The 24,368-nt window shown below is 40.0% G+C and overlaps 2 protein-coding genes across 3 annotated transcripts in view; one reads left to right on the top strand and one right to left on the bottom strand.

Annotated features, from left to right (window-relative positions):
• Window positions 1–12,940, bottom strand: part of slmapa (sarcolemma associated protein a) — a 56,925-nt gene extending 43,985 nt beyond the window's left edge. The window contains exon 1 of the mRNA XM_031849768.1: window positions 11,260–12,940. Within this exon, the coding sequence (XP_031705628.1) occupies window positions 11,260–11,457 (198 nt within the window). The 5' untranslated portion in view covers window positions 11,458–12,940. The remainder of the gene's footprint in view (window positions 1–11,259) is intronic.
• A 4,178-nt stretch (window positions 12,941–17,118) lies between these two features.
• Window positions 17,119–24,368, top strand: part of dennd6a (DENN/MADD domain containing 6A) — a 35,246-nt gene continuing 27,996 nt past the window's right edge. For both annotated transcript variants that reach the window (XR_004212676.1, XM_031844158.1), the window contains exons 1-9: window positions 17,119–17,549; window positions 18,656–18,694; window positions 18,927–18,969; window positions 22,168–22,280; window positions 22,441–22,521; window positions 22,643–22,748; window positions 23,342–23,421; window positions 23,908–23,967; window positions 24,062–24,117. Coding sequence is in view for 1 of the 2 variants with exons in the window: in XM_031844158.1 (XP_031700018.1) it covers window positions 17,328–17,549; window positions 18,656–18,694; window positions 18,927–18,969; window positions 22,168–22,280; window positions 22,441–22,521; window positions 22,643–22,748; window positions 23,342–23,421; window positions 23,908–23,967; window positions 24,062–24,117 (800 nt within the window). In the remaining variant the exon portion in view is untranslated. The remainder of the gene's footprint in view (window positions 17,550–18,655; window positions 18,695–18,926; window positions 18,970–22,167; window positions 22,281–22,440; window positions 22,522–22,642; window positions 22,749–23,341; window positions 23,422–23,907; window positions 23,968–24,061; window positions 24,118–24,368) is intronic.

The following is a 24,368-nucleotide window of genomic DNA, read 5'->3' as shown; positions in this document are numbered from 1 at the left end:
TCCTCCTCCTCCTCCTCCTCCTCCTCCTCCTCCTCCTCCTCCTCCGTTGTTCGCACTGTTAGCTGCCATGTTGAGAGGCAATAGAAATGCTCTGAATTTAGCACTTATAACTAAGCCCTAATCACACAGCACTACTGTTACATGGGACCTCTAGTAATTTGTAAAAATTACCCGAGGTCAGCTGTTGGTGCTTGAAAAATTTTTTTTTGACAATTACAAAAAACATGTAATTGTGATTATTTTGACAGATTTGTGTGATATTAGAGGGAATGAAAACATCATTATCCTCATATCAATTGAAAAAACATTGAAATGATGATTAGGGTTTTTAAAGATGTCACGCGGACCCTTGACATCATATCATATCCAGGAGATATCGACCTCTATGCGAATGCACCGGGGGCCATGATTTTCTATCTGAGGTCTGCTGGTAGTACCAGCCTCATGCGCAAAAGGGCTCCAATACGTTTAAAATGTAAGTAATAGAAGAGAAAGTAGACAGTCCTTGTTCTGTGGAGAAGTATAAAGTTTACAGCTCAGGACAACTCGAGTGAGGGAGTATCTTTCCAAAGTTACAATCAATTAAAACATAAAGCTAACTCTGGAAGAGACCCATTTGATTGGATTAATTCAGACCGCTCAACATACATTTTATGTTAGGAAGGGATCTTTAAATGGCCAGTATGAACAAGAGAATAATTACAGTTTCAATGTAAGTATTGTTCTTAAAGGCAGACTTATTCTTTTATACACTTAATATCTTTGAGGTGGATGTGATGAAAGTTCTACATCCTGTATCTCCAGTCCTAACCGGTCAGGTCTGACGTATAGAGATAAGTTCCTCCGTTAGGAAAGACGACATCATTCTTCTACTGAAAGTCAGGACAAACCTCTGTGACACCAAGTCTCGGGCCAGTCAGGACATATTTCCTACAAGAGGTTTGATAAACATGTTGACTGAACATCAGAAAAACACTGAAGCAAAGCAGCTCTGCCCAACCTTAAAAAAGCAGTTATGCCCAACCCTGAAGAACAAAACCCCAGGAATCCTGGAAGTGAGTGATTGTATATTTATACATCATATATTACAACAGGATTTAGGAAATACTGTGAATGTAGGTTCAAGAGCTGATACTTTACTGTAGGAATACTGGAAGTAGTAACGTAGTACATTCAGTAATCTATTACTTGAACAGATCAAAGGATCCACATCAGAAGTCAAAGTCCCAGAAGTCAAGTGGAAGGTTGACGTTAAACAAAGAAGAAGCCATGAGAGTCGTGTTAATAATTACTGACAGTAGAACTATGACGGGCTCTTTGTAGAGATGATGAAGAGAGGACAGAGATTATCTCCATGTCTCAGCCAGCCAGCCAGCGGTATTGAACTCCTTCCACACATGGAGCCCGTCCTCCGTCTGTTTAAACAATGTATTTTTAGCGTTCTCACATATTGACTGTTTAAAGCAGGGATGTCCTGATCCCCGTCCTTTAGAATCGGGAACATACTGAGACAGATTCAATACTTCCATTTACCTACTCGTTTAATACGGTGTCTGACATCACAGCTGCAGCAAACAACAGTGTGTCCGTATAGCGTCCTTGTTGTTAAAGCACAGACTTCAGCATGTTCTGAATCACGTGACATAAAAAAGCTGCTCATATTCACAAATAAAGACTCTCTTCAACCAAATCCTCTTGTTCTGTGAGCAGTGAGCATGCTGGACCAGCTGTCATACAGAAACAAAGCTTTCCCTGGAACATGTGGTAAAACAATACATAAAGTGTTCTGGTGGCAATGGATGGATAGCAGGCTGCTTCTATCCTAGCAACTTTCCCTCATGGATTTCATGACTTTTGCTCTGTCAAAAAAAACATTGAGACATATCGCATGTCGTTCTCAATGACCGAGTATAGGGCCGCAAATCCTGGTGCGGTAAGAGTTGAGATCTACTTCGTGATTTGCTTCAATCCTTTCAGATTTGGGACGAAATAAGAAGCAAAATGCTTCCATTTGTTAGTTTTTAAGTCAGGGGTGTTGGATTGTCTTCAATCTCAGCCATCCTCACCAAAACTCTGGTAGTATTCAGCCTCATTTAGGACGTAAACAAGTCATTTACATACATGAAACCCATCCTAAGCATTTAGGGAGCAGTGGGCGGCTGTGAAGCGCCCGGGGGGAGCAACTTAGGGTTCCATGTCTCGCTCAAGGACACTTGAGGAGTCAGGAATCAGACCGCCAACCTTGTGGTTTTAAAGGACGACCCACTCCACCCACAGAGCTACAAAGATTCTCCCGTTCAAATATGATGGAAACCATTTTTTGGACGGTGCTGCAGTGCTCACGAGCTATTTGTCAACTTCCACATGAGCCAGAAGTCAGAGAAACGTGGCGAGAGATTGATTGATACATGTCGTTAATGCTGTCTTGTTATCTCATTGTTGGCATTGGGGTAAGATTTTATGTAACTCGGTGTGCTTCTTAAAACTGGCAGAGCCTTTCCCGGCGACAGTGGATGTGACAGAGAGCAGCTGACTGGAGCTTGGACTCCTGCCACCGTTTCCAAAAAGAGGCCGTTTGCTGCTACTGGCAAACAGAAAGAGGGGTTTATATATTTATCAGAGAGCATGTGAGCGTATTCCTGCAGAACGGTGTGTGTGTGTGTGTTTCCTTGAAAGGTGAATGCTGGCCTGATTGTGTTTCAGGCTACAGATTTCTGCTGGCCATTTTCAGCTCTGTCACTTTAGTGGTTAATATTATGGAGGGGAGGGAGGGGGAGAAAGAGAGAGACAGATAGTAACTCATCTTTTAGTATCAATTAATATTAATTCAAATTAGAGCTTGCCAGAAAAACTCTTCAAGTAAGTATCCGTCAAAAGACAGAAAACTAATTGTCAACAATTTTGATAATTGATTAATGATTTAAGGGATTAAACAAAGATGTCAAAACATCTGGTTCCATCTTCTAAAATGTTTTTATATTAATATAAACTATATTTCTCTGTGTTTTTGACTCAAGCTTTTTAAAACGTCTGGTGTATTTTTGACATTAGACGTTAATTTAGATGAAACACTGTTAAAAACAAAAACATTCATTACAAACAGGTTTCCTTCTTTACGACATTTCACTCTCTGCTGCGTCTCAAATCTTGGCAAAAAGTTTGAAAACCAAATATGAATTCTTTATGAATAAAACATCCGTCCGTATTTGGAAACTGAACAGATATCTAGAGAATAAAAACCTTCATAAAACGCTGGATAATGTTCAGCTTCAGTTGTTATATTCATCTTTTATAAAAAAGGTAAAATCATGCATTATTAAATGACGCAAAGGTTTCTGAATCTCTCCACAGTTTAATTGGTAACAAAATGTATTTTATTAATCATTTTCTGTCAATTACAAAGGAGGTAAATTCAACACAAGCTGCATTTCTTAATGGCTTTATGAGTAAAGTAACATTTCTAAGAACATGCTCATAAAAGGCCGTTTGTGTCGACAGCTTCCTCCTTCCTGTCTGAAGTGTTGAAAAGCTGAAGCCGCTGGATGAGTTGCTTCATCGGTTGGTAGATTAAATCCGACTCACCTGTTGACCGGAGTTTATTCTGGTCAACAGGTTCTTCTGGCGTTTTGACGACAACCTTCCTACCAGGCTGGATAATCTCATGTGAATGTTTCACCGGATACTTTCACCTTAGCAGCCAATAAGATGAGTAGAAAAGAGTCACAAGATCTCTAAAAAGCATCATGTATGATTAAATTATAAAAACCTGCCTCTAGCTCAGCACATTTAAGTTTTAAGTCGAAGATGGTGAAAGTGTCACGAGTCAAACAATCACACCTCCAAAAGAAAGAAAAGAGCTGGAAATGACATAGAAAATGGATAAAATTAAGTTTTATGATCAACTAAAGGAAAAAAGTTTCTGCTGTAAGAAAAATAACATTTTGTTTTATTCAAATGGCATCGTATCAACTTCAAAACTCCAGCATCTGGCCTCTTCTCGTTATTTTCCTTCTGTCGTCTATAGGGTGGTGTATCGAACCTTTAAAAATGAGTGAAACACATCTCTCTCCATCTATTGTAGTGACCTCTGACCCTTGACGTCCTCACCAGTGGCTGTTTGTACTGTACCAACTGAAGTATATTATATTAGTAACTTCACTGCAAGTCCGAAGAGTTAAGAGCACATTAAACAAATAAAGAGATGGAGACCTCACTCACAGCTGAATCCAATGAAGATCAACAAGAACGACTTTGTTTGCTCCGAGGTAGGATGCTAATAACGTTAGCTAGCTAAACACAAAACGGTTGATTATTAATCCTTATTAAATTTATGATATCCAGTGTATGGGTCAAGCCCACGATGTGCGAGCCACTCTCTAGTGTGCTTTAAACTAATTGATAAGCAGGATAATTTAGTTTAATATTAGAAAATGAAAGCTATAAGGACTCAGAAATAAACGTTAGCTTAGCTTAAATAACAACAATATATTGACTTTAACATTGTTGTTCCTATACTTACTATACTCAGCCGACACATTATATAGTGAAAATGCATATCGTAGTCCTTTCTCTCACCTTCTCTCTCATATTTCCGAACCATTATTCCAGATTAATCTGCTATTATCTCCTTTATGAACATCTCTCACTGCAATGAAAAGTGACCTTCATCAAGACTAGTTATCTTAACTGTCAGTTATGTTTAATATTGCAGTTCAGTGGACAAAGGAGACAGGTTTACATTCATTGAATCTAAATTCATTTTGAATCTGAAATGTGAGATTCCCAAAGACACCCCCCCACCCCCTCTCTCTCTTCTAACGCTCCATCATGGCGTCCTGCTGCAGTGTTTAGGGGGAGGCGTTGCTATCACTGAACACACACACAACACCAGAGCTGAGCTTTCCAGGTTGCCAACAGCGTCTTATTCCTTCTCACTACAGACATAAAGAGAGCTACAGAGCTTCCTATTTTCCTATTACAGAGCGTCACGGCGTTCCTGTGCTTGTGTTGGTATTCACATTGGAGGTCATTATCATGCCGCGGAGTACCGATACTCAGACAACAGCTCTGCTCTGCTGTCAGCGCGGCCATCCACCGGCTTCCTGGTTGACTGACTGATTATCTCTCTGGTTGTCTTCATCACAAAACAACTACCCTCCTTTAGCTCCATCTTCTCTGCCATTGTGCCGCCACATACTTGCAGAACTTCCCTCTGTGGTACCCACCCAGCCTGAGGTCAGATAAAGTAAGCGTAACAGTTCGTAGTGAAGTAGGATGCTAATTCTGGACCCTGTGAATATCTGTCCTCACCTGAAGCCTCCAGCAATCTAATGACTCATCTACTGTAGGGAGTGTGTGAGTGTGTTCTCATTATAACCCAACAACTACACCGACAATAACATTGTCGGTGTAGTTGTGATAAAAGAATGCTGGGAAATGAGTTGCTGTAGTAATAAGATGTCAACACTCTGATGGCTGCATGAACGACCAGTCAAGTCCTTAAATCTATTTACTTTGACTTAAATCAACACCACCTCATTACAGAGACAATGCGAGGCTGTAAAGTGTGTTACACATCAGAGACTGAAGTGGTGAGACCAATGAAAAGGTGGCACAAGAGTGGCGGACATGTGATTAACAAAGTCATAAAGGATTCATCTTTTAGCCTGTAGTGGTAACTTAGGTGTAAACATATTTATTTCTAACACCTAAAAACACAAGAGAAGGAAACGGGAAACAGCAAACATGTCTGCTTAACTGTTTCAGGATCAAAACATGCTAATAAAGCTTTAACCTTTTCAACAAATACAGTTTAAACAAATGAGAACCAATACATCATTTGCCCAAATTATTGTAAAAGCAGCCTAATCCTAAAAAACATTGCAGAGCTTTCTATAAGTGCAGGCTGCCAAATAAACAGCTGAATAAACTGTATTACAACGGTCATATACTGTACATACAAGTATTTCATTTAATTCTAATTAAATCCTAAAGTCGTCCATGAGAAGCACTGTGCGATGTTCATCATAATTCAGTTTTAAATAACTCGGTAGTTAGGGAACAAGTATAAGAAGAGTGTCGCTGCCTGTGTCCTAAAGCCATCGGTTTCTTGGCCCCAAGCAGTGGAAAATTAATCAATAACATAAAAATAGCATCAGCTGGTTTAAGTGTGCAACAGCAGAGAGAACTGGAAAATAGGAAGATAGTCCAGGCTATGATGATTATTAATATCCATGCTTATTATCATGATTATTAATACGTTAGCAAGCTCCTTTTTGTAAAATAATAAGCAAATGTGTTTGTCAAATCTGTGGATAAAAACATTTCCAGAAGAGTTCAATGTTCAGACGAATGTTGTGATATGTGTAAATAATAAAATAAATACTCAACTATAATAAAGTTTGTCTTTAGTTTGACCCTAGCTGGTTACTCTTCCCCTATTGGCTAACTGCTCCGTACCCTCGAGGAAACACTGCTATGCTAAAAGTCAACAAGGCATTCAACACATCAGAGCGTCATTTTACAGAAACTCCCACCGCAGCACAAGACTCGGCCTGCTGCTCCTATACAATGAGCTTTAAGGTAGGACAGATCATTACAGACTTAATATATTTACATTTTACACAAACGTTCAAATGATAGTTTGTATTTCATAAAACATGTCACAGCTTCACTAAACATGCTAAGTATTAGCAACACATGCTAGCTTCACTGACCAAGAAATTTAAAACGCAACATTTTACTGGCTTTAAGAAACTCAAATCTTAAGAAAATGTATAAATTATGAACCATAGTTCCATACCAGTGCATTGCACTTCATTCCCATCACAGAGGAATCAAACAGCAGCTGATGTTCTCATTTACAGTAACAGCTAAACTGTACATAACTAAGCATGGAACATTTATAAAAAGTACAATAAGAAAACACGGTTTGCTTTTTAACTGGCAGGAGGGTAGAAACCTGTGCACAGGTTTCTACTTGCCGACAGGTATTTACACCTGTTCAACCCACGAGGCTTCTTAAAGCTATTCATTCAAACTGCAATTAAAGTCATAGCTTCCCCGGCACTCTTTTCTCTACTCTGAATCCTCCACAGAGGGCTGGCCCACAAACGTGACATCGGCCTGCAGAACAATGCTGCAGATGGCCTGATGTGAGGCGTTGCACGAGACATGTGGGCCACAAGCAGGGAAACAAGAGAGGACAGATTTAGCTCCACCATCATTTCATGCAGCACTGCAACACTTTATGCAGCAGAATGTTCCCTCACCAGCTGGGTATTAATGAAGCAGGACGCACGACCATGCAGTATTTTACCTTCCAAACCATCAGCTAACCTGCTAGTATTTAACAAACTCAGCCAATTGCTGGACCCAAACAGTATTTGACAAGCAGCTTGAATTGATGTTATATTTACCTTTTCTTGCAACAATCACTAAACCCTGGTTGTTGCATGAAAACCCCAAAAAGTGCTTTTCATAGATCAGTGTCTACTTCCTTGTGAACAATAAATATGTTCTGAACTGCCGCATGTTAATATTTAGTGTACACGCACGCACGCACGCACGCACGCACGCACGCACACGCGCACACGCACACGCACACAGTGGATGGATAAATGAATGACTGGATAACTAAGTGATACAGCTGGATGACAGAGATCTCCACAGTGAGTTATAAATCTGGTTTGATCTGCCTGAGCAGACCACCAGCTGACTGACTGCTGTTTAGAAGTGTCTGAGGAGTCGATTGCTGCATTCAAATTAGGGATGCACCGATCAGACTTCTTCCAGTCCTAATACCTGGGCTTCTGGGTATCGGCCTATACCGACTACCGATCCGACACCAGTGTTTGATCAATGAGCTGTGGGCCTCACTATCTGAGAGTGACTGGGATTATCCTATTATGAGTAAGGCAACATAAGGCTTCACATAAACACTGCTTTTAAAAAACAGCTCACAAATATATAGCTTCATTTTTTAAAAAGCTCCGTAATTCCCCAAAAACAGTTGGCCAATGCATCCAACATCTCATCAAGGACTGCAAAAAACAACTTACAGCCAACATTTGGGACAACTCACATGGTTACATAGCGTTTGTCTTATATTCATGGGATGTAAAAAGACTGCAGCTGGGCTTCACATATAGTTTCTGAAGCAATAATGATTTTTTTTTAAAAGAACTATACACTGAAAATATGTGGTGATGGACTCCCGAAGTCTTATCGAGAAACACTACTTGTTACGGAGAAAGGAAGAAGTTAAGCGCCAGTAAAATGGCAAAGCACCGACATCTCATTTGTCTGAACAACTGTCTGTCTTCTGGTTGAGCTCTCTGGATCTCTTATCTAACAGTAGTTCCCGAATGGAGGTCCCAGGACCTCCAGGGTTAAGAGAGGACAGCTGGGTCTGATCTGACCTTCCCGTGATGGGCTGCTGCTTAAATAAGAACACACTTCATTATTTCCTCTCAGAGCCCTTCAGATATTCATCCCACCAGCTGTGCTCATGTCAATTAGTTCATCCTTCCTTTCGCAGTAGTCGTGTCGGGGCAACGGTCCCAGAGGGAGGCTGTGAGATCAGCAAGCTACAGTACGTAGCATGTAATCACAGCGTTATACGTCTCAATCCTTAAATCACATTTCAGTCTGGCTGCAAAACAATAAAACTGACCAAATGTAAAAGACATGATGTCATCGAGTTGAGTTTTTTCCAGCAGCTCCAGTTGAGTCCGAGAACTGAGTTCCAGTGATCCAAGAGTGAGGGATCTTGGTGGGACCTCTTACAGTCTTACAGTAGACTCGGTGGACTCTGCTCTGATGTACAGAAAGATAACATCAATAATAAAGCAATCTGCTGGATCACTGAGCCGACTGATTGGTTCATCAATCACAGGACGCGACCAATCGCACCAGTTTCCCTCCAGTGCACACTTATCACTCAAAGACATGATGGAGGTGAAAACAGCCAAATAAAAGCCTTCACAAAGTGTCAACGTATGCAGTAAAACATAAGTTTCCACTGACATTTTACCTGAGTGGTATGCAGATCTCCACGCTCTGTCACAATGCGGAACAATTCAGGTGAAAATAAACTGTTTCAATCAATTAGAGCAAAGGGAAACTGTAGGCTGGTTGTTGAAGAAACAAACTGCAGACTCGTGTGACAAACAACAGCTGTTACTACAAGAGGAACCTACGGTTAAACCATCGGTTAGGCAAGCCAGGTCTGTGTGTGTGTAAAAAAAAAAAGACAAAGGGTGAATACTCAGCCATTGCCCTTCACCAAACCTAATGTAAACAAAGTTATAAGACTGTATTTATGGGCTAGCTTACGGATGAATGTAAAGTTTAGCCGACGTTAGGGGTGTGCCACATCATATTGATCATGATGATGCCGGTATAATTTTGATGCATATGACAAAATAAATATGAATTCATGTCGCGATAACGGCAATATTCCAAACACGTTGATATAGGCGACACAGCTCCGAATGTTTTGTGAATAACGCCAAACTTTTCAGAGCTTTTAAGCGACCCGCTGCTTAGAGTAATCTCAGTTTGCAACTCTCCCTCGTGTGTGTGTGTGTGTGTGTGTGTGTGTGTGTGTGTGTGTGTGTGTGTGTGTGTGTGTGTGAGAGACTGTGCGATATTCATCGTAACATAACAACCTGTCAGAACTTTGTTTCATTTCAACGCAGTGTTCAGAGTATAAAAGCTATGAGTAGGAATAAGTCTGCTAGCAGCTACGCTAATTTGTGAAGAATAATAGACTTAAGCTAATAGTTGAGACCAGTGACGCTGAGGTTCATGGTTGGCAACTTAACTCCGAGGTCACAGGGAACCCACATTCACTGAATCGTTATTTAAAATGTGACAAATAATTCAAAATATGTTCAATGTGGTTTAATCTGCCCACCCTGTACAGTGACTTACATCTTTAAAAAGTCTTTATCTTAAAACAGGTGTTGCAGAAAAGGGTATTCTTGTATTTCTATTGTGTATTCATTAAACACTTCACACACTTAAATCTTTCTTATATGATTGAGCTCGTTAAATACTGGGCTAGTCAGTGACTGGGTTCATTATACAAAAATACCAGCTCAGCCCTTTTCTGAGCCATAAATAACCTGTGGAGACAGTTTATCCACTTTGAATCCTTAGCGCCAATAAATTAGTGCATGTCAATATACGCATGTGTGTGCTTTTATCGCTTAAGAGAGGAAAGGATGACGCTACTGGTGTCATTATAAATAGCTTATGCTGTGTGTGAGCGTGAGCGAGCACACACACGCACACACACACACGCGCGCACACACACACGGTATTTCAATGTCCCTGCATGCCACATAGTTGGGTTAATCCCCTGGTTGTCTCAGCCTGTTCAACCTGTTCTACAGAGAAACTACACACGCACTGATCTGATTCAGATCTGAGACCTGTGGATTTTAAAAGAAATAACAGGTTGGTTTCCTAGCCAAGGATTAAGTCTAGTCCTAGACTGGACTAAGGACATTCCTCAGTAGATATCTGCATTGAATTTATGTTTAATCCAGGACAAAGTTTAACCCCAGTCAAGAAAATGAGCCAACAATCACAATCACACAAGAATGTGGATGATCAGGATGAGATTTTGCTTTTAGGAGCACTTTGGCAGCCGAACTATGCTACATAACTGCAATGCTCCATCCCCTTTCTCTCTCTCGACAATTGTCTATTTGCGTGACTGCCTTAAAGTATATATTTTTGAAGTGGGTGGAATATAAATCCAGAATCGATCAACTTTACTTTTTTCTTTTCAGCTTTCCTAGCATGAGGACCAGCATCTGTGTCTTTCTATCCATAATCCCTTTGAGTTTTGGATCATTTCCTTTACTCAATGATGCATTAACCTCCAAGTTCAATGTTGGATAGGTCTACAGAAGGAAACACCACAGAGTTTGATGTTTGCCTTCAAACATGCTTGATGTGATCTCACCCTTAAACAAACTGAATCTGTTCAGGCCTGAGCAGAGTTCACACTCGGGAACAGGTCTTGCTTCAAGGTGTTAGGATGTAAAACAGAACATGTGTGATGGAGACAGAGCTGCAGGCCATTTAAATAAGATTTTGAGGTGGTCATTTGTGAAGTTACGGTCCACGAGGCTGTCATAAAGGCTTGCCTGCTCGAGAATTATGGAAAACATGACAAAAGGGCACTCCTGTTGAAGGAAAATACAGGAACAAAATGTCAGGTCAGCAACAATCATCCTCTCTTACCTTGCCGGCCTTGTGGTCGAACCAAACCAGGGCATGATTCCTGGACAGCACCTTGCAGTCAAAGGTGGCGTTGTTCTGGGCCGGCCGACACCGAGCCACCGACCTGCCGATCTTGACTGGCTCATCCAGGTACACATGCCGCTCCTGGAATGGGTGCGAGTTGGGTCGGCAGGCAAACACGGCCAGCGCCGAAGGCATTGATTTTGGCTTAAGAGTGTTACTCCAACCGGACACGGGGGGCAGGTTTTCTTGATCCAGAGTGGCAGTCTTCAGTTACAATCCACCAATGAATAAAAGTACAATATCTGTTGCCTATATGTGTAGGCAGAACTGTCAGTCCTTTTAAGTTCCTAGGCACTAGCTAATAAACATTGTCCACTGTGCACAGCCCGGGCTGCACTGCTTTCCCACTTCGATTCACACTCCTGTGTTTGAAACAAATGAAAATAAAAAACAAACCAACAGGTATAAAAAAGACAAGACATTCCCCTCACTGACTGTGCACCAAAACTACATAACGATACTTATATATATATATATATCTGACAGCAGGCACTATGCACAGACCAGGGTGCCATGTGTCAAGACATACATGACTGAGTATTATAGCACTGACAGCCTGGAAAACAGCCTCCCACGTCCATCAAACTATTCCGGCACTGAAGAAGCAGGCAAAGGGAACAGTTAACAATATTATTGCGCGCTTTCGAGCAGTGTTAAGTCTTGTCTGTGCAACACGCCAGTCGGCTTACACACCGCTTAGTAACGTGTCGTCTTGTAATCTATTCGTCATTTACAGCTATAATAATCTGAATGACGCTGTTTACCCTGATACCTTAGCTTAGCTACCTAGCGCCACCACTCCCTCTACCAGAACACCTGTAAGGTCGCTAACGACTAACTAGCAAAAAAACATCCTTGAGTTATTTATCATTTACGGTCAATTAGGCTAACTAAAGCGGTTCTTGGTCTGATATCAGTTAGTGCAGACGCGTCAAAAAACACTCATGAACGAGGGATAAGCACAGGTCTTCTTGTGCAACTAAAATGCTAATTGGCTAGCTCGCAAAACGGACGGGGCAAAGCTAGCGCTAACTCTCTCGGCCAACGTTTTCTGGCGTTGAACCAAGTAAGCTAGGCTAGGCTAGGCTAATGAGTGCCGACAAAACTTATCAACCAGGTGCCCAAATGTTTTCTCCCCACACCCCTCTCAACCAGTTCGCTTACCGGGATGGAGGCGAAATGCCATCCCCTTGTGTCTCCTGGGAGCAAAATAAAAGCAGCAAGCTAGCCCGCCTTTTTTTGAGCTACTACGGAGCCCCTGCAAGCGAATGTTAGCATGAAACGGTGGATGAGCTAACGAGCTAGCAGGTAGCCGGCTAGCTAACTGACAGTCAGGGGAGTTTCTTGACTGCGGGTCCTCACGCGCATCACACAAGCTCCAGGTTATCTTCCAAGGAAAAAAAAAACTCCGTAAAAGCCACAAGTTGAGCGCGGTCGTCGTCGCGTGTGTCTCAGTTCCAGGTCGTGTTTTTTACCGAGACGGTTGAGTTTTAAAGCCGCCGCTTTCCTACAGTTTTCCGGGAGGAATCTATAAGAAGTTGTTCTCCTCCTCCGCAAGTCCAAGCGGCCATACTTGTAACTAGAGAGCAGACAGACAAGGCGAGGTGCGTTCACGGACCGAGTTACATCAACTTACACCGATGAGCTCATTATGTCAGTAGACTGTAAAAAAAAACAAAAAACGTAGAGATTAACGTTAAAATATTTGCAATTAATTTGGTTTAAACGAATATCATAGAAGTATGGAAGCCCATTTCTGCCAGCAAAAAATAAATGAAAATAAAGTTATTATTTATTTTATTTTTTTTAATTTACAAAAATATATATACAAGAAAATAAAAGTTGTTTTAGAAAGAATAAAACCGATATATAATTATATAATTCATTTTTATTCTTGTTTTTTTGTAAATTACAAATAATAATAATAATAACTTTACTTTTTGTGATTTTTTTATTGATTTTCTGTGATTTTTTATAGATTTTTTATTGATTGTTTATTGATTTTTTATTGATTTTTTGCTGTCAGAAATGGACTTCCACATAAAGCCTTTTTTGTGGTATGAAAAAAAAAAAGTTGGAAATGATGAAGAAAAATACTCAAACAATAATTTGAATTACTAAATCAAGATCTTGAGATATTAAATAAAAAATGATTACTTAAAAATGAATAGTCAGATGTTTGGAAAGTAAACTCGCTTCAACTTGTTTATTTAGTGTACTTTAAAAAAAAATATTATTAGCTTAATACTTTACTTCATTCCCAGCCTTCGTAAATACATACCACATCCAAGTATTTTGGATAATATGGTATTTAAATTATAATGTTAAAAATGTAACTGAATTATAATTAAAAATATATCGCACAATATATTAACTGTAATAACTACAAATATAATATGATTTTAGTCCACAGCTATAACAACAGGATAAATAATGCCCATTATTTAATCACAGACTGTAGGCTCTTTGTTATGAACAGGAAATAAAAAAAACGTCACAATTTACTTAAATTTGACTTTGTAAATAATTTAGATGTATTACAAATGTCAAAGCAATACTTTAATATTACATGATTTTTTGGGGGATTTTTCAAAATGAACAAAAGCAAATTATACAATGAAAAAAATAATATATATATATATATTCAGCCTACCTGACTCTGGTGTGGACACTAGATGGCAATAAAACAAGGCCTTTTTTGGGGCTTTTGTTGTATGATATTAATTCATAATTCCAGACACAATAAAAAGGTTTTCTCGAGGTTTTCCCATTGGAATGTCACTAAAGTTATTATTACTCTGGGATTTGGGGCTATAAACACAGGGAGTGTACCTTTGAACTGTTTTTAAACGTACCTGTTTTTGTCTTACGGTACCTTTTCATATTCGTGATACTATTAATACGAACACCAAATGACAATATTTTACATTTACATCATAGGGTTTTGTCCAGGTGTCTTGATTTACAGCCTGGGGCAGCAGGGTGGGGTGGAGTGACGTGGGAGGAGATCAAATTCTGCTTGTGGCTCCAGAAACGTCCCCGCTGTGTTCTGGTGAACCGACAGCTGAGACCAAATCAATGCTGGATGAGACAGTAGGACATGAAGTGTGGGAGGAGAAAACACCACAGGACATCACTTTGGTTTAATCCGTTCATTTTGAACAGGAGATTTAAAAATGATAATAATAATTAATCGTTAATGTTTCCAGTTTTGTGCATCTAAAGCAAGCTGTTCTCAACCTTTGTTTAAGCACAGATGAACCAAAGTTCAGAAAGTTTTCTTTGTCAGAGAGACATTCTGCTTCACGAATATGTTAAATAAGAATATAATTCAACTATTGAGACTTTTAGCGGCAAGAACAAAATAATAATCATTATAGCTGCGAGCTGCTGAACTGTGGCTTCAGTATTTTATAAACTAGTCAGAAAGGGATGAAATTATTTTAGCAGTTTTGCTCAGAATTTACTGATTGATGGTTACATTTGAAACAATTCACCCGCATATTAAAGCTGTTTCATAAAATGGAGTTTTGAGATTCAGATTGTTGCCTCAGCACCACCATTGGGAAATAGTTCCCACAATCTTGGCAGAGACCGGACCTCTATGCAAAGCGATGTAGTACTTTATACCATCGATATTAATGCACAGTTGTCTGTAAGATACATTTTTCCTGGCAACCTGACCACGATGACAAGTTACTGCTGACCTTAAGACAAGACTTCACACAGTTACTGCTTTAGAGGTGCTAATAGGCAGATTTTCTGAAGTTTGGACTGAGCCGGTCTGGCTCTTTCCAATCCCTCTGGATGCTTCACGCAGCTTCACATTTACTCTGTACACATGAGAGTGATATCAAACCTCTAATCAAGAAAAAAAAGTATGATGAAAATAACAATAATGATACATATACGAGCATGTACTCCTGAAGGAGGTCTTGGTGGATCTGAGGGGCCTGAGGGGTCACTGCAGGTTTCATTTCAGGATCAGCCTGATTATCAGCCGGTTCAAAATATACCAGAGCCAAGGACGAGCCAAGGACTGAGCCACGAATACAAGACTGTCAAGATCAACCAGAGGTGTAACGTCAGACCGTAACATTGTTCCAAAGTCTTGAAGTTTTACTGTAACTTGCTGGTCCTTGTCCTGGTCCTGGTATTGATCCTGGACCTGGTATTGATCCTGGACCTGGTATTGATCGTGGACGTATAGTCCCTGCAGCCATGCCCAGCCCCCCTGCAGAGCGAGCAGAGGACCAGCTGTCGCTGCACTAACAGTCTGACTATAATTTGAGATTTAACGGCATCTTACTGTGTTTAGCTTCTTTGCCCTGTTTGACATCACAGCGTCCAATTAAACAAGAAGCTGTTCGTTGGAAACAAGCGACTCACAAAAAGATAAACTCCATTTAAAAAAATTATTTAAACACATATTTATAAATGCAGTGGTGCCTGAGTGTGATGTCATCAGCTCAACAATAATTTAAAGTCGTGATACATTGTTGTATTGGAATTTAATATGAACGGTGATGTGATATTGTTTAATCGTGTCATCATATTATTGTTAAATTAAGATTAATTCATTTGTCTCTCTACATATTTTACACATTTGTTTAATATGTATTGATATACATTATATTTGTATTTCTACTGTAAACTCAAGTGTATTTTGTCATGTTAACCATTAATTAAATATCGTTTTTCTCAGGACTAGGGGTATAAAACCATACGGAACAGAAAGATAATATACACACTAGGTTAGTATTATATTTACTATTAGTATACTGTAATACAGTGTGAGTCATTTAACAAATATAGTTACATTTATAGGAACTAATGTGATAGATTTGTGTATGTTTGCCTGCACTACGGTGGGTTTGTGTCACAATCAACAGGGTGTTTGTACCCCTCCTCTCTGTGAGCACCCCCACTCTGTTTCATCCATCTGTTTGTTCAACGATGGAGCTTTTAGAGGATTTAGATAAAGCTGATTTACTCCTTTTTTTCCTGAATCACACTTTAGAGTCGGGCTGTAATTAAAGAAGTAATTCACTCAATTGATAGCAGCAGAATATAGATGAAATATTGAATATATTGAAATACGACAAAAAGGTCAGAGTGGAAACAGAAGGGACTTTACAATAAATACGTTTTAAAGTAACAACATGTCAGTAAAGGTTTAACAGTTTTATGAATTCTAGTTCTGACACACACACACACACACACACACACACACACACACACACACACACACAGGAAGTTACTTGTGGATATTTGGACTATTGACACTTGTTTAACGAGACTGATATAATTGTGGACTGTTGCAATGAGTAACAGGACATTGTAATTTGTTTGTGTTGATGAAATGGTTTTCTTTTAAAAAGTGAACACATTAAAGTGTGTATGGTATGATAGAAATAATTTTAGGTTTATTTATTTTGTCCTTAATTGTGGTTGAAAAGTGTTTTGGAAGATAAATAATCTGCTCTCAATGAGGTTATTCCTTAGAATTATTTTATCATCTTAAAAAACATTTTACCTCGCTGTTTTGTCTCCATATGCTCTATTTTTTATTTTATTCTATTCATATTACATCTTTTTACAAAGACCTACGTCTTATTATTTATTTCCTTTATTTTTTCTATTTATCTGTATTTCTGCTGCAACAATCTTATTATGATTTTGAAAGTCAAAAGTTTGACATACATATTATTTCCCAATGCTGATGATAAACATAAGACACTGAACGTCTCATAAAATGAATTCACTTGAACACAACCCAGTGCCGGGGACGACCTTACGCGATGACGTCACATCATCACGTCGTATACGTACGCTCCCCTGCTCCTGTGCTAACTGCTAGCTAGCTAGCTACTTTCCGTAGCTCTGCACGCTTTATGTTGTTGTAACCTGAGCACTAACTCGACATACCAGTCAACAAAAAAACAACCGTTAGCGTCCTCCGGAGCCTTTCCGAGTGCACGTTACGTGTCGAGCCGTCGCCAGCCATGGCTCTACAAGGCCCGGAGGAGATGGTCGAAGAGCCGGAGGACCTGGACGACCAGGACGCTAGCAGCATCTCTCCGGCCGAGGAGATAACGCTTCCTCCCGGGCCCGGAGGCGAAGACGAGCCGGAGGAGGCTCTGCTGCTGCCCTGGGACCGCTTCTCCACCTGGCTGCACTGCATCTGCGTGGTCGGCTTCGACCTGGAGCTCGGACAGGCGGTGGAGGTGAGAGGCAGACTGCATGATCCTCCGGGGAAAAGCTCTAGATTATAGCTAAAAAAAAAGCTTAGGTTAGCAGTTATTAAAGGGCTCAGACTACTTCCTGGAGTGGAGCACATAAACATCTCAATGGTCCCTGTTGTTCTTTAGTCTTAACAGTGCTCACGTGTGTGTGTGTGTGTAAACGCACAGATATAGAGGATGTAGAGGAACAGTATAACTGCAGAATAACGATGTCATTACCTAATAACATAGTTTATCGTAGTCTGGGTGAATCGTGTGTGTTGTCTCTTCCCTGGAGTTAGTCTGTTCCAACAGCATCAGCTCAGCTGCTATCTCAAATGGAGGTATTTTTGCTGGAAACTTGCTGGAAACTTTTAGGCCTTAAACTCGAGGAGTTGAGCAAGGCATCAGTGGCATTGGATGGTTTGAATCCAACACAACAAACACCGGTTGATCTGGGTTCAGGATCCTGCAAGTCTTTCACTTTCTCTAAGGAACCGAGCAACACAAAAACTTAAAATTATTATTATTTTTCATCTTAAGTGTTTGTTTTTTTGATTTTTCTGGTTGAATAAAGTAGTTTCTGAAATGCTTCTGTCTCTGCAAAATAATGTGCAGTCAGATCATTATAACTTTATCTCAAGTTCCTTGAAGCCATAACTTATCATTACCAAAATCGTACTAAAGAGTAAGTTAACAAAACTACAAAGTCTGACCAGACATTTGAACTTTTAGTAGTTTACAGTGATCCGTTCTCTGCTTTGAACACATTTCAGTCATTACCTTTATGCCGTTATTATTATTATTATGTTATCTAGATATTTATTTCATGATAAAAAGTACAATGAATTAATCGCACAAAAAATAATATTATATCAAAATTTGCATCCCCTTTATACTTGTTATACTGAAAAAACTAGCCAGTACTCAAAACAGTTACAACAAAATATCTAAGCACAAAATAAAAATGTGTTTTATTATAATTTGGTGACACAAAGTATTGGACCAGGTGACAGAAAGTGCTGATGTTTCTGTTTCTCTGGAGCTGAACAGAGCTTTTAGAAGTGGGCTGATGAGCTGTGTGGTAACTCTGTTCATGTGTCTTCCAGGTTATTTATCCTCATCATTCCAAGCTGTCAGAGAAAGAGGTGAGGATTTTAACTACGTTCATTTTTAAGATATTTAACATGCTTAAATACAGCCGTCACATGCTGCTGGTAAATGATGTACACTAAATCCTAGAACATCGTAGAAGTTCTTCATTATAATCCTTAAATTCCTTCTGTTTCCTATCAGTTGTGTTTCATTTGCGTCACTGAATCAACCTGAGATGACACGATAAAGTGGACGAAAAACAAACTAAATCTGTTTCTCTTTCAGAAAACAAGCATCTGCTACCTTTCCTTCCCCGACTCCAACTCAGGTGAGTTCCTGTCTCCTCACCTCCTCAGCTCTGGCCAAGCTGTGTGTTAAGAGCGGTGAACGTGTTGTTTTTTAGATTTTGAAGTTGCAACATCAAGGTGGTTTCAGACTTATATCATGCTGGTAATAATAATAGTAATAAACATTATTTGTATAACATCTCTCATCATACAAAACATGCAACACAAAGTGTTTTCCAACAAAGAAAATGGAGATAGGAGCATAAAAACAGGGAAAATAAGATGAAAACAAAACACACTTGATAAAATAATAAAGATATTCAATAATCAGCAGCCATATTTGCAGCATACACATCAGTAAACACAGCAGCAGCATCAACATGTCTCCTTTCTCTTCTACGCTGGTCTTATGATGGTGGATTACATTTTTTTTTAAATTAATTTTGCCTCCAGTTCAGTCTCCACCAATCGGCGTCTAGACACCGAGGTTATAAATAAACACAACAGAACCTATTCCCAACAGAAACAAACTCACCACCGGTCTAGAATTACCGCTGCTGGCGACCTTTAACCCTTCGGTTTGCACCTGTCAGATAAATAGAGCAGGGCTTGGTTTTTGTTTTTTTTACTCATTTATAATTCTGCAAATGTGAATCCTGAAGAGATTCTCTTGTTTCTGGAACATCACCTGGAAGCTCCGGTTTCAGTCGTCGCCTTTTTAATTTGTGTTTTAATTATAATTGTTTGGTGCTGCAGACGAGGTCAGGGGACCATTCTGAAAATTGTCCTTGTCATTAGTGTAATGCTAGACTGAGAGATAAAGTGGTTTAGGGATTAGTACACACACACACGCACACACAGGCACACACACACACACACCTATGTGGAATCACTTGTGTGTTTCTCTGCAGGTGTGTGTGCTTTGGCTGTGAGTCAGCAGGCGGCAGAGCTGACAAACCTTCTGCAGGATAACAAAAAGATTAGGACATAATGCTCACAGGCCTTCTATATGTATATACTATATATATATATATATATATATATATATATATATATATATATATATATATATATATATATACTGTATATACTAGGTGTGTGTGTGTCAGACAGAGAGAGAGAGACATTAAACTGCAACTCTTCAAATCCACTTTGGCTCTTGTTCCTGAGAAAAGGATCAGAGAGAAGTAGTGACACATGATTAGTTGTGTTGTGTTCTCCGGCACACAAGAGTTAAAGTGAAACAGGGACTGAGGTCAAAGTGCTGACTCAGCTCTAATCCGTGGGCGTAAACGTCCACATCAGACGGAGAGAGAGCGGAGGAGTGTTAGAGGTGGGAACAGAACCAAAACAGCAACAGAAATAAGATTTAATAAATTCTGAAGGTGCTCGCTATATTCAAAAGAGTGTTTTTGGATTTCCCACCTGAAGACCTTTGACCCTAAAGGCCTCAATGTAGACTTTCACTTGAAACCCTTTATTTACCTTTTATTAAAACCTTTATTTACAGCTCAAAGTCAATTATACAAATTGTTTTTGACGTCAATCTTGACATACGCCAAACAATTTTTGCAAAATCTTTTCTGGTTCCAGCTTCTCAGTTGTGAACATTTGCTGTTATTTATTGTCTTATCTGACAGAACAATGAATGTCTTTGTCTTTTTTTAACTGTTCCTCCAACAACAAGTCATTTAAAGACTGTTGGGAAACAGATGTTGGCATTTTAAACTTCAGTATTTCAAAACCAATCCGTTTATTTTGAATAATGAATTATGAAAATAGGATTCAGATAATGACAACAACCAATCCAGAAATTCTTAAAATCCTAAAATTTGTGATCATGAATATTAAGATTATTGTTTCAGACATTTTATCCACAAATCAAACATCTTGTGATTCATGAAAATACGGACACAGTTCTTACAAACCTCCTGGTGTTTCATTCTGTGATGATGAAGACTTCTTCTTCTCTTCGCTGCGTCCAGCTGGGTCCCAGCTTCAGATGCAGTGACTCACAAAGAGAACAGAAACACACATGTAATGAAGAGGTTCAGACCGAGAGTCAGAGCGTCTGAGGGCTCGTTTCACGCTGGGTGGCCTCGAACGCAACACGACCGCATGGTGTCATGGAGTCTTGGCTGAGCTCTAGGAAGTGTGTGTGTGAGTGTGTTTGTGTGTGTCCTATGAAGTGGAATGCTTTAAAGGGAGTGTGTGTGTGTTGTATGTGGCGTGTTTATCACTCTAACTTTCCTTCTCACACTCTCCTGGTGTGTCTGCTGGAGGTCATGCAGAGATTAAAGGCCGGTTGGTGACTCATCGGGCGCTTCCTGTTTCGTCTTTTTTTTCCTGCTTCCTCTTCCTATTTGTCCCGAAAATTTAGGAGGAAACCAGGAAGACACTGAGTCGACATTTAAAATTAAAAGAATAACACTTCTGAATCAAAGCAAAACAGTTTTCTATAACTTCCACCTTTTGAATTGCAGAAGTAGCTGCAGTGAACTGGCTTCATATTTAACCTCAGACTTCAGAGGGTGGAGGTTCAGACACGATCCAAACCTCCACACACACACATTACCGTAAAGTCCGTGAGGGTTTCGGGCCATCGCACCGTCAAATCGTCGAGTGTTTTAAGTCTCTCGCAGACATTTTATGCCCTTTATGGACACTTTCCGTAAGCCCGCATTTCTGTAGATTTTGCCTCAGGGGATTACCCACAATTCATAGCAATGTGACGTTAAACACGGGGAAGCATGGAGACGTTAAAAGAAAAGGTAAACAAAGAGGATGGCACATGTGTGTTCAGCCTGTCTTACTCAAACATTAAGGATTAAAGATAGATAAGATAAGATAGATAAAAAGTATAAAATAATAACATTGTATGCAGCCTCTCACACTCAGGGTTTAAGGCTTCATATTGGGGGACATTGGGATTATTATATTATTATTATAATTGGGATAACTTTTATCTTTAAAGATCTCTGTTTCGTTGCTCTTTGGCGGCCCCCTGTGGTGATGAGCAGTAACTGCAGCTGAGTCTTTGGTCTCCTGTGTGACGTCAGTCAGTTGACTGTTTGTCTTCTTTACATTTGCTCTTGTTTCAGAAGTTGAACTGTCTGTAGTCATCACTCTGTTCTTTACAGGAGTAAAGGTTTATTCTCAGACACTTAGGGAGAATTACAACAGTCCAAACGAGAGGAAATAATAGCATCACAACAACATCACTCTGTTGTTGTTTACAGGTTGCCTTGGCGACACACAGTTCTGCTTCCGCTTTCGTCAGGTTTCAAACAGGAAGTCGTCACTCGGCTGCTTCCTTGAGACCAACGACCGGGACGCACCGCCCTGTCTGAAGGTCAGGACGTACACACACACACTAACACACCCACACACACATACAGACTCTCACTCTCTCACTCACCCACCATCTGGTTTAGTGATATAAAACTCAGGTGTGTGTGTGTGTGTGTGTGTGTGTGTGTGTGTGTGTGTGTGTCTCTCTCTCTCTCTCTCAGAGGGAACAGGGCCATTACTATGGTTACGTGTACTTCCGTCAGGTCCGAGACAAATCCCTGAAAAGAGGATACTTCCAGAAGGTCAGAGCCAGACTGCTATAATAATAATAATAATAATAATAATTATATCATAATTACTGATGGTATTAAATCTTTAAGTATGTTTATTGATGCGTGTGTGTGTGTGTGTGTGTGTGTGTAGTCTCTGGTCCTGATCAGTAAGCTGCCCTACGTGACCTTCTTCCACTCCCTGTTGAAGATCATGGCTCCAGAATACTTTGAGAAACAGGAACCCTGTCTGGAGGCTGGTCAGTGTGACTACCTCAAATACCTGTCTGTCTCTCTACCTGCCTGTCTGTCTGACTACCTCAACTACCTGTCTGTCTCTCTACCTGCCTGTCTGTCTGACTACCTCAACTACCTGTCTGTCTCTCTACCTGTCTGTCTGTCTGACTACCTCAACTACCCGTCTCTCTCTATCTACCAGGCTGACTCTCTCTCCCTCCCTACCGTCTGTCCCAACCTATCTACCTATCTACCTGTCTGTCTGTTACTCTACCTCCAGTCTGTCTCTCTACCTGTCTGTCTGTGTGAGTAAGTGTTTTTATACTTTTTATACTTAATCTTGTTCATTTTTTCTCTCTCCTTGTAAACTACAGTTATAGTTTTTAGTGATGTATAAACTTCTCTCAACATGTTTCTGAAAATGTTTGAACTGAATCGTTAAATAAACAACTTCATGAAAGTGGGATTTGTTGCAGAGCAGTTGTACAGACAGTTGTATTAGACTGCATTGAGTGTGTGTAGATAAACTTTATTTACTTTCTCTCTGTAAAGCTCTGAGCGGCCGCAGTGTTGATCTATTCTGATCCAGATCACTGTTTGTGTGTTTGATTGACAGCTTGTAATGACATAGACCGCTGGCCGACGCCCCATCCGGGACGAATTCTCACGCTTCCCATTATGGGCGTGGTCATCAAGGTACACACACTCACACACACACTCACTGGGTAGGCGTCAGTAGGTGTTTCAGTGTGACTTGTCAAAGCAGCGCTCTACAACTTCAATGTGAAACCGTCATTATTCATTTTCCCTTTTACTTGTTATTGTAGTCTTTTTAAACTTTATATTTAAATATTTTTGGTGCTGTACATTGTTGTTCCACTTACATGATTTCTCTTTATATATTTATACATTTTTTTAATATATATCTGGAAGAGCACATTGGGGGGAGCCTGGGATCTAATAATGTGATTGACCAACAAAGTGTACATTTCAATAGAAATAACATTTTGGAGCATAAAACGAGTAATTTGATGCTCAAAATACTTTGACTGTGTCCTCGTGTAAAGAATCACCTGGATGAAAAACAACTATGACTTGTTCGCTACCGTCCTACGTTTGATGAAAGCCTTCAGAAGCAGTGTAGAGTTCATACTCTCAGTAATAATCTGTGTGCTGCTGCAGATTAGAATCCCGACCTGCTACGACAAACCAGGAACCTCCCAGCTGGTCCAGTCGGCTCAGGTGACCACACGCAAACGCATACAGAATATATTAATATTAAATATAATGTTTTGATTAATTTGCATTGAAAACGTGATTATGTGCTTGCTTCCAGAGTGACAGTCAGGTGTCCATCGTGCTCCCGACCATCCATGAGGTGGACCTCTTCAGGTGAGACCTGCAGCTGTTTTTTCCTTCCACGCGACACACCAGCTTCTGTCACCGCCTGCTGTTTGAGGGCAGTACTGCAGCACTTCTCTCTGCTGCCGCTGCCTCTGAAAACAGGTGTGCAGCAGTTTTGCTACGGTTTTCGGGGCTTGAAAGACACCGATACCACTGTACTGCCAGATCCCAGTACATAGTATGTCAAATACAGTTTTCCAAAAGTACCGGGATGTTCTAGTACATTCCTGTCGCATTTT

The sequence above is a fragment of the Anarrhichthys ocellatus genome, unplaced genomic scaffold (assembly GCF_004355925.1).
Source record: "Anarrhichthys ocellatus isolate YVR2014 unplaced genomic scaffold, GSC_Weel_1.0 scaffold1, whole genome shotgun sequence".
Lineage (NCBI taxonomy): Eukaryota > Metazoa > Chordata > Actinopteri > Perciformes > Anarhichadidae > Anarrhichthys > Anarrhichthys ocellatus.
Note: the sequence above shows the minus strand (reverse complement) of the source record. Positions and strands in the feature narration are given on the sequence as shown.